Here is a 10,999-nt window from a genome sequence, read left to right on the forward strand (position 1 = left end):
AATTTGAACCATTTTTGTTAAAACGGCTCCAAGTGGCTGGAGTCGTTTTTAAAACGGCTCCAAGGAATTTGGTAATTGACTAAGGGTAAAATGGGAAGTTCACATGAAAAAAAAAAATCATGTGCGAAGCATGTAAGACACTTTCTGTCGGAGTAGACGGAAATCACTAACAGATTGGCCACATTGAAAAATTTGGAAACTTTGTTAAAGCACATTTTAAATTTTTAAACATTAGAGGCAAGATTGAAAAAGTTGTCAAACTTTGGGGGGGGGGGTTAATTGTATTTAACCCTGAGGGTAAAATGGAGATGTTTGTATCGAAAAAAAATCACGTGCTACGCACGTGATGCCCTTTCCGTCAGAGCAGACGAAAAAGACTAATGGATTGGCCACATTGACAAATTAGAAAACTTCGTTGGGGCACATTGCAAATTTTTAAAGATGGAATGCAAGATTGAAAATGGGGTACAACTTTAGAGTAGTAAATTGTATTTAACCATTAAAAAAAAAAAAAAAATAGTTAATATGAATGATCGCTAAGAATAGTAGGAGTATTCCATATATTAGAATGATGTTTTTGCTTAGTGGGAGTGTACCACTAAAAGAATGACTCCCAATATATTTCTTAGAATATAAAGATCCTTATAGAGTAACGTGTTAGCAATATATATAGAACTTCTTCTCTAGAAGAGAATTGTTTTTTATATGTGCTCCGTTAGAGATATTGAATTCACGTGATAGGGCCGGGAATGATTAATATAGAATGTTAGATTCATTCCACTTAAATGATCTAACCTGAGATTCATTCTCTTTGGATCCGAGTTCCTTGAAGGGAAGGAATAATTAAACCTGAAAATCTCACCAACTAGAAATGTTTGGTGGCTAACAGGGCACTGTAGGCTACTAGGCCTGCAAAAAAATCTGACACAAACTCTTATAGATAATACCAAAAAGAGTAACGCCCTGTTTGATATCTTCTTTTCCTTTCCCTTTCCCCTTCCCTGACGTGCACCGACAGGACAGACTTTTGGCGGGAGGGCTGAAGAAATTCAACCAACTTTTTCATGAAAGGACAAGCTTTTTTCCTGTTTTACCCCTATACACAACATTTATATTGCACAATTTTTTGTCCTGCCAGGGGTAGAATGGGTAAAACAAAACAGGCTTTTTTTTTTACCCATTCTACCCCTATATATGACTGTTAAAGCTGCTGAAATTTTTTTTCGATGTTAGGGGAAAAATAGGAAAAAAAAAAAAAAAAAAAAAGGAGGCTATCCCATCTTGGAAAATGGCTGAATTTGTTCAGCCTCATGTGAAAAGCCAGTCCTGTCAGTGCTCGTCAGAGAAGGGAAAGGAAAAGGAGATATCAAACCGAACCTAAATGTAGCTTTCAAATGAGCTGGATACAGCTAATCTAATTGATAGCATGAGCTCTCTCTATGTTATAATATATATATATATATATATACTCATACAATTTATCAGCAAAAATAGAAAGTTGGTTTTGAAAAAACCTTTCTTCAAACTGCAAATCAGTAGAAATGGGTTTATTATACCAATTCTTGGTAAGATTAACAGGTTTAATTTTGAAAATTCTTTGGAGTTTTGGAGAAATATTGGTTTTTCCAAAACTTTCTTCAAGAATTTTAATATGCAAAAATTTAAAACCTTTAGCAAGAGAGAGATTAACAGAGGACCTAGAGCTAACAGAAGAGCTAGACCTCTACATCTTGAAAATCTAATCAAACAACAATAAGAGTAATAATTTGTGTTTGCGTGTCAGGTTTGAGTTGTGCCAAGACTTGTATTTATGTAAACCAGTCAAACGACCCTTATATAATTTTACCTTGCGAATTCGACATAAATTCAACAAATCATGTAAAAAATTTTCAATTCTAACTGTTGCTTAATTCTTGTTAATAGAAAGTTTTCATTTTCTAAGTTGTAGTTAAGATTGCTCTCTCTCTCTCTCTCTCTCTCTCTCTCTCTCTGCCGGTTAAGTCACTTCAGCAAAGTGATTTAGATTCATACTGCATGTAGCTAGACAAAAACTTTTATTATTATTTTTTCAAAAATATATATATCTTAGTCTTTCTAGAGTTGTGTATTAATTAACGAGTACTCCATGTACTACGTATACCAACCACACATGGATATGAGATCGAGGAGATCACATTCAATCAGAAGCAACCCTAAAAATGGTACACGTATGAAGAAAACATTTATCTTCATCTTTTTTTATTTTTATTTTTATTTTTTATTTTTTATTTTTTATTTTTTATTATTATTATTATTTTGATTGGTTTGGAAAAAGAATCTAATAGTAATAGATGTGAATGTTAATGTTGAAGGAAGATGAGGTAGGGTTGGCAATTTTGACACGACCCGTGAACTCAACACGAACACGACACGAAAATTCAGGGTTTGGATTTGGCATTATCGGGTTCGGGTCATAATCGGGTCAACCCGTTTATAATCATGTCTGGCGCCAAACTCGATTAGCTCCTTTTTTTTTTTTTTTTTTTGAAGTCAGGTCCAAAGACTCCAAAAGGACTGAAACCCTAGCCGGATCACCCATTTCTTGTTTTCTTTTCGCTTCACGCCTTCACCCAGTTCACCATCTTCACGAAGTTCATAGTTCATACAGCAACCCTCCTAAACGGCCGAGACGCCTCTCGGAGACTCGGATCCTCCACGAGGTCTAGGAGCACAAGCTCTCAAAGCTGCAAAAGCCGAGTTCTCAAAGCCGAGCTCCACCACGCAACCCTCCAAAATGGCGTCGTCCCCACCGACTCTTTCCCTTCGATCTCCACGGGCGTCGTCCCCAACGGATCTTTCAGGGTCCAAGCCCAGTCGAACCTCCTAAGGCTGAAGTCCTCGGTTCTAGTCGTCGGATTCGGAGGCCTGGGCTCGCCAGCCCTGCTCGGTTGCTCTACCTCGTCGACGTCGTGTCCTGTTGGCTATGGGGTGGGCATTGGGCTCGTCGACGTCGTGTCCTGTGGGTTGTGGGGTGGGCAGTGGGCACGCGTTACCGGGTTCGTGTCGTGTAACCCGGTTCACAACCGGGTCGTGTTCGGGTTATAGTGTTTGACCTGATTAAAAATCGGGTCGGGTTCGTGTTTGACCCGATTGTGTAATCGGGTTAGCCGGGTCGACATGAACCCGACCCGCCGACCCGAATTGCCAAGCCTAAGATGAGGTGCATCCAAACTGATGGGGAAGTAGGACCCTTGTAAATTGTGTCGTTTTTCTAAGCCCCGTTTAGAGCAAGACACTTAGTATTTAAATAAAGCTCTCGATGCATATATATATATATATATATATATATATATATATATATATATATATATAATTCAGTGTTGATCGAGTGGCACCCCCCACATATATAATTCAGTGTTGATCGAGTGGCACCCCCCACTTGTTTACACGTGGGATTGATTGTTCATACACCAATACATAACAGACACTTGCCCAAAAAACATCACAAAGCACGCTCGGCCCTCAGCCTCGGCCAACACTACCCAGAGGGTGCACGCGCGTTTGGCATCACACACAAGTTGAAGTTACAACAACATGCGTGTCGACGTGCCTAATCGGAGAATGCGTGACAGTACTTGTCAGTAAGCATAATATAAAGTCAGTATACATATTAGTAGTTGAGTTTTGTAGGTTAATTGGTGATTTATTTTGGCAATTAAATTGTTTGATTTGACGTTGAATAATAGAATTATTTGAAATGAGCTGGAGTGAGTGGCATTTTAGGACTGTAAGCATGCACTTTCTTTTCACTATAGAATGTAAGATTGTCATACAATTAGATAGTGTCAGTAAAAAAAACCTCCTACATTAGCACTAGCTTGATGTTGTGCACTTGTAATCCACTTGTAGTGGATTGTATCATCTCCCTTTATAAAAACAGTTCAACCAAACGCATCCTCCCCAAGCCCCAAAAATCTGAGCTAAAATGGAGATTCTTTCTCCTTCCCTAAATTCTTTCATGGCAGGACTTGTTTCCATAATTCTTTTTTGCTACTACCTGTTAAGGAGGTCCAGACTAATTCGCCCGGCCAAATTAGCACCTTTCCCCGCCGGCGCGTGGCCTGTAATCGGTCACCTCCCCCTGTTGGCAGGAACCGAGCCTCCCCACCGAACTCTGGGAGCGATAGCTGACAAGTACGGACCACTTTTTACAGTCCGGCTTGGGTTGCGCAATGCCCTGGTTTTGAGCAGTTGGGAGATGGCCAAAGAGTGCTTTACCACCAACGACGCGGCGGTGTCGTCGCGGCCGAAACTCGTCGCCGCCAAACACCTGGCCTATAACTACGCCATGTTCGTCCTCGCGTCCTATGGACCCTACTGGCGTGAATTGCGTAAAATAGTCACCTTAAAGCTACTGTCAACCAGCCGGCTGGAGCTGCTTTCCTACATTCGAGTCTCCGAAGTCAAGGCCACCGTAGAAGAGCTATACAAACTCTGGTCCGCGAAAAAGAACGGGTCGGGTCAGATTTTGGTGGAGCTGAAGCAGTGGTTCGGGGATATGAGTCTCAACGTGATTCTTAGGATGGTTGTCGGAAAGCGGTACTTCTCTGTTGGAGCGGTGGGTGATGAGAACGCAGCCGGGGAACGGCGTTGCCAAACGGCGCTGGAGGAATTCTTTCGTTTGTTCGGGTTGTTTGTGGTGTCGGACGCCATTCCTTTTCTTGGGTGGTTAGATTTTGGCGGACATGAGAGGGCAATGAAGAAAACTGCAAAAGAATTGGATAGCATTCTTGGTGAGTGGCTGGAAGAGCATAAGCGTAAGAGAGCTTCAGGCGCCGTGGCCGGAGGGGAGCAGGATTTCATGGACGTGATGCTTTCTGTCCTTGATGGCAAAGTCCTTGCAGGTTATGATGCTGATACGATCAACAAAGCCACGTGTCTGGTACGCATATATAATTTCCCCTTTTCACTTCTTGGGTATAACTGTGGCAATTCTTGATAAAAACTCACAAATTCGACAGGAATGTATGGGAATGATCTTTTAATTAAACGGATTATATTATAATTGATTTATTTAGTCGTATACATGTAATTTGAATTCAACACAAAATATTTAAAGCTTGAAATTTTTAATGTTGACACCACTCGTGAATTTATAAATTCAATATGAAATTAGTGAGTTAGGATTAAGGAACTTGACCCGTTTGGTTAAATTGGTCGAGTTAGAATTTACTTATATAAGTCTTAGGGTCCGTTCGACTTTGCGATTTCAAAGTGTGTGATTTTAAAATATGCGATTTGAAAACGTAAATTTTAAAAACGTAGTAAAGTGTTTGGCAAATTGCAATTTGCCCTTTAAATTTGTGCGTTTTTAAAAAAGCTCCCCCTTGGCTGCGATTTGAAAAAACAGATTTTCTACGTTTTCAAATCGCAAATTTTTGAAAACGTAATTCCAAAATATTTATTTTCTGGGACTTAATTTAAAGTCTCATTTTTTATCTACGAAAGCGCAATCTCAAACGCACCCTTATACTCGTATCTTGACACAACCCAAAACCAAATTCATAAATAAGAATTACCACCCTAATACAACTCTGTGCCAGTGGAGCTTGTTTGAAAGTATGTCAGTCTAATAAGAACTGCACTTTGTAGAGCATGATTGGAGGAGGCAGTGACACCAGCATGGTTACCTTAACTTGGGCAATATCGCTGTTGTTGAACAACCGCCATGTGTTGAAAAAGGCCCAAGAAGAGCTTGACATCGAAGTGGGCAAGGAAAGAATTGTAAACGAGTCGGACATTGATAAGCTAGTCTTCCTCCAAGCCATTGTAAAAGAGACATTACGTTTATATCCACCAGCGCCATTATCAACACCACGTGAGTTTTCGGAGGACTGCATCATAGGAGGCTACCAAGTCCCAAAAGGCACCCGGCTGATTACAAACATTTGGAAAATTCAGACAGATCCACGTGTATGGTCAGATCCATTGAAGTTCGACCCAGAAAGATTTCTCACCACCCACAAACACGTTGATGTTAAAGGTATTGGTCAACATTTTGAATTGATCCCTTTTGGAAGTGGTAGAAGAGCATGCCCTGGAGCATCTTTTGCCCTTCAAATGGTGCACTTAGCACTAGCTAGTTTCTTACACATGTTTGAGATCTCAGCTCCCTCTAATGCACCAGTTGATATGAGTGAGAGGGTTGGGATAACAAACACCAAAGCCACCCCGCTTGAAGTCCTCATCACACCGCGTCTATGTTCCGAGCTTTATGGAGTAGAGACTGTCTAAAGAATTCGTGTAAGATTAATGCTATTTAATAGGCTATGATACCACTATTATATAATTAAGATGATGTGATCGAACATAAAAATTAATGCTTGAACTTTGTATTATAATAGTCTATTCTATTATATATCAAATTTGTACTAGTTTTAAGATAACACCCATGATTATATTGCCAATATTCACTCCAAATAAGAATTACGCTATACTAGTTGATAATAGTTAAACAATTATTATGTGATTGATTCATGGTTACATTATAATAGTTAAACAATTTTACACTATTCTACTTGTTTCGTGCCAGAACGGCCGACTAATTTTAGCTAGAGGAGTGATTCTCTTACACCCACCATTCACCTCCCTTACACTTTCCCTTTGACCATTTCTTCTTAAAAAAAAAAAAAAAAAAAAATCCCAAAACACATTAGGTGTAGGGTAAGTGTAGAATGGGGTGTAAAAAAATTCATGTCTCTTTTAGCCTAGGTACATTGGACATGGGAAGTAAGACGACGTTACATGCACTGGTGGGAAAAGTAAAAGAACTGTCCAAAGCTCTTTCTATAAAATTGTAGAAAGTGAATTTTCCCAAAAGTTTTTAGCCTAGGTACATTGGAAAGAACTATCCAAAGCTCTTTCTAAAAAAATTCATGTTTTTACTAATCACATTTACACAATTATTCCTTTTAGATATCCGCATTCATATCATGTTTTTACTAATCACATTCGCACAATTATTATGGATATTATCTACTATCCGCATTTTAGGTAATAGGCTTTTTGTGCCTATTTTAGTCTTTTGTGACTTCTTTTTATCTCTATTAAGACCTATTTTTAAATGATTTTGAAAATAATTTAGGTCAGTTTTTAGTATTTTGGGCTTGTTTTAATTTTTTTAAGTCCTAATCTTTTGAAAATATAATGATTTTATATTACTTTTATCTTTTTGCCCAAGTTACACAGGAAAACAATACAACCACGTAAACCAATGTAAACATAACCTATACCTAATCCAAAATGACGTTATTTTGGTATTAAACACCAAAACGACGTCATTTTGGTGAATTTATTAAATAATACACACACACACACACACACACACACACACACACACACGTGTGTGTGTATATATTAACTGTATTCACATACTTTAATATCGTTATTTGCATTAGCATATGCGCATAGTAGTTTTTGGTAACCGCATATGCGGATAGTAGATGCGAGCAGTTAATATCCGTCCACATATACACCCCTACCTATCACCGTGCATAGAAGAAACCTTAAGCTCTCCAACTAATCTTTCTCTTTCTCAAACCATGCTCATTGCCAAAAGTTCAAACGATCCCCCACTCACCAATTCATAGAAGAAACCTTGAAACGCGTTACTCGTCTTCACAATGATGTTGTCTCGTTCGCCTCTATCTCTCTTTGAAGTTCAACAATGCCAAGACTCAATCTACGCTGTTAAGAAACGCTGATAACCCAAACTGCTGCGCAAAACCATGAAACTTGTCCCACCGCACTTGCACTGTTGTGTTCATGTTACGAGAGAGAGAGAGAGAGAGAGAGAGAGAGAGAGAGAGAGAGAGAGAGAGAGAGATGAAAGAAAATTAAAATTAAGAGTTCAATGCAAAGTGATGTTTACAAATTCTAATCAAATTTTGGGTAATAAAAGGATTTGGATACTCCAGTACTACTTCCTGATATAGTGATATATATATATATATCAGCCAAAAACATAAAAAATAAAATAAAATCAAAATAAAGTTAAATGTATAATAAGTCCTTGAGTCAACGCGCGATTTGAAATCACTCCCTCATTTTTTAAAAATCAACTTTCACTCCTTAAGTTTGTCGCGTAATTGAAATCACTCATTGAGTGAGTTTTCCTTCAACAGTTTTTACATCTGTAAGTGCCACATCAGCCTTTTTACCACCTCACCTTAAAATAATATGTTTTTCGCGTTTTATAAATTACAATTTAAAATACAAATTTAAAAAATAAAATCTAAAAAATAAGGAAGAAAGAAGTCACTCACCCAAAGGGCATCCCCACCACTGGCCACCCCCAGTGATGTGTGACGACCCATTTATATATATATATATATATATATAGAATTATCATAGTAGTATGACGATTAATCACAAAGCCAACACATAATATACATTCCATAATATATACCTGATATTCAATGTCAACATCTATGCAGCGGAACATTTGCAGCGAAAATTAAATCTCATAAACTATCCAATGTTAATTATAATAACAGAGCCATTTAATAGTCTATATGTTTAAGGCTTAATAAAAGTGTTAATTACATATCAAAATAATGGCTTTACAAAAGAATACGTGTCATAAGCGACACAAGCCATAAACAAAATAATTACAAAACAATGGACGATCCGAGTCCGACATAACTACGACCTGAACGAGGAGCTTCAATTTTACTATCCCAAAGACATAGCCATTGGGTCATCATCGACATTAGTGGTACCTGCAGCTAGGGGTGTACAAACGGAACGGTTATAACAGCTTGTTGCAATTATTGCAATAGATTGATAGGGTGTCACCATTGTAGACAACACACTTCACCCATAATGACCCACCTTACCTCTAACTATGCAAACTCTCCACTCAGAAAACCAAAAATTGCCAAAAATCAATCTTTGTTGCAGATGTCATTTTAGAAGGCAGTAGAAGGCACTAGTAGCCCCCAACTAGGATATGTGAAGTATGACCCGGACCGTATTAAGGCGTTTGCTTGTTCAGTATCTCATCTTATGTGAGTTGCCTTTTAGTCATGTAGAGAGTGAGGGCTTTACATTATTTGTTAATGGATTGGAACCTAGGTTCAATATGCCTAGTCGTGTTTCTATACCAAGAGATTGTTTGAAATTATATGGGGAAGAGAAGCTTCATTTGAAGGCTTTGATGAGTGGTCAAAGGATTTGCCTCACAATTGATACATGAACATCCACAAAAAATTTGAATTACATGTGTGTTACCGCTCATTTTATAGATTGTAATTGGGTATTGCATAAGAAAATTGTGAAGTTTTACCTAGTTTCCAATCATAAGGGTGAGACCGTTGGAAAAGTGTTGGATAGTACAATGCAAGATTGGGGGATTCATTGTATCTTCACAATTACAGTTGATAATGCATCGTCTAATGATGTAGGTATTGATTATGTGAGGAGGAGGATAAAGGAAAAAAAATTCAACTGTTTTGGGGGGTGAGTTTCTTCACATGTGGTGTGCTACTCATATTTTGAATCTTGTAGTAAATGATGGTTTGAAAGAGTTAGATGTCTCTATTTGTAATGTTAGAAATGCAGTGAGATTTGTAAGGGCTTCACCGGCAAGGATGGCAAGGTTTAAGAGATGTATAGAACAACTAGATATTCAATGTAAGAAAGTGGTGTGTCTAGATGTTTCTACTAGATCGAATTCAACATACTTAATGTTGAGCATTGCTGAAAAATACCAAAGAGCATTTGAAGTATTGGGGGAGGAGGATAGTCAGTTAGTTGTTCCTGGATATCTTGATTGGGAAAATGCTAGGGCATTTGTGAAGTATTTGAAAACTTTTTATGATGCCACATTGATAATTTCTGGTTCAAATTATGTCACTGCCAGTTTATTTTTCATGCAACTTTGTATTATTCAAGATGCCTTGAATGATGGGTGTCTCAGTTTTGATCACATCATGAGTACCGTGGTTATCAGTATGAGAAGTAAATATGAGAAGTACTGGGGGAGTATGGATAAGATGAACTTGATGTTATATGTTGCTTTTGTTGTTGACCCGCGCTACAAGATGAAGATTTTGATGTGGTGGTTGAAAATGTGCAATGGGCCAATATGGGCGGATAAAATAGAGAAAAGGGTGAGAGAGCTTTTGGATCGTTTGATTGAGCAATATAGTAAGTTTCAAGGGGTTGCGGTGTCTCAATTTAATGCGACTTCAAGAAGTGCAGATAATACTAACTTGAATGTTGTTGATGATGACACAGAAAGTGTAGTGGATAAAATTCATAATCTCATCTCCCAACACCTTGAGGAAAAGAATGATTTGGAATGTAAGTCGGAGGTAGATAGGAATTTGTTGTATGGGTGTGAAGCAGCAACAAAGGACTTTGATGTTTTAGGTTGGTGGAAGATTAATGCACCTAAATATCCTATCATTGCAATGATAGCCCGTGATGTTTTGGCTATGCCAATTTTCAATGTTGCCTTTGAGTCTGCCTTTAGCACTAGGGGACGTATATTGGATCCCTTTAGGAGTACATTGTCCCCACTTACTGTTGAAGCGTTGGTTTGCACACAAAATTGGATAAGGAATACTCCAATTGACATTCGGGAGTTGGAGGAATTTGTGGAAAGCTTTGATGAAGAAGGTAAATGTTTGTAAATTAGTTGTAACTTTTCATTTGTGCAATTATTATTTTTGAAACTTACTTTTCAATTAACTAAAAGTTTCTTCTTTTGTAGATGGCGCTCAATTAAGGACCGAAGCATCCTTAGACCTTATCTAGAAGGATGTTATTATCAAAGGGTTATTGATTAATTTGATTGTAAATTTCTAATGTTTTGGTTTTGGTTATTTGGAATTTTGGATGTAGGTTTGTATTGACCTCTAGAGCTATTTTTGATTGCAGGGAGTTCACGAATCACCCTTGTGGCCGTGTGATGAATATATTGTGGACGTAGGTGACCATCAGTGACTATCTTTGG

The 10,999-nt window shown here is 38.0% G+C and overlaps 1 protein-coding gene across 1 annotated transcript; it reads left to right on the plus strand.

Annotated features, from left to right (window-relative positions):
• Nucleotides 1-3,837: 3,837 nt before the first annotated feature.
• LOC133882178 (cytochrome P450 CYP82D47-like) lies at nt 3,838-6,429 on the plus strand. Its single transcript, XM_062321292.1, has 2 exons — nt 3,838-4,921; nt 5,632-6,429. Exons 1-2 carry the CDS (start codon nt 3,965-3,967, stop codon nt 6,271-6,273), a joined length of 1,599 nt encoding a protein of 532 aa, XP_062177276.1. The 5' UTR covers nt 3,838-3,964; the 3' UTR covers nt 6,274-6,429.
• The last annotated feature ends 4,570 nt before the right edge of the window (nt 6,430-10,999 follow it).

Source organism: Alnus glutinosa, chromosome 11 (assembly GCF_958979055.1).
Source record: "Alnus glutinosa chromosome 11, dhAlnGlut1.1, whole genome shotgun sequence".
NCBI classification, from domain to species: Eukaryota; Viridiplantae; Streptophyta; class Magnoliopsida; order Fagales; family Betulaceae; genus Alnus; species Alnus glutinosa.

Coding starts and splice junctions, on each gene's coding strand:
- LOC133882178 (XM_062321292.1), top strand. CDS start 3,965: ATGGAGATTCTTTCTCCTTCCCTAAATTCTTTCATGGCAGGACTTGTT. Junction 4,922..5,631: donor TCAACAAAGCCACGTGTCTG/GTACGCATATAT, acceptor TGCACTTTGTAG/AGCATGATTGGAGGAGGCAG.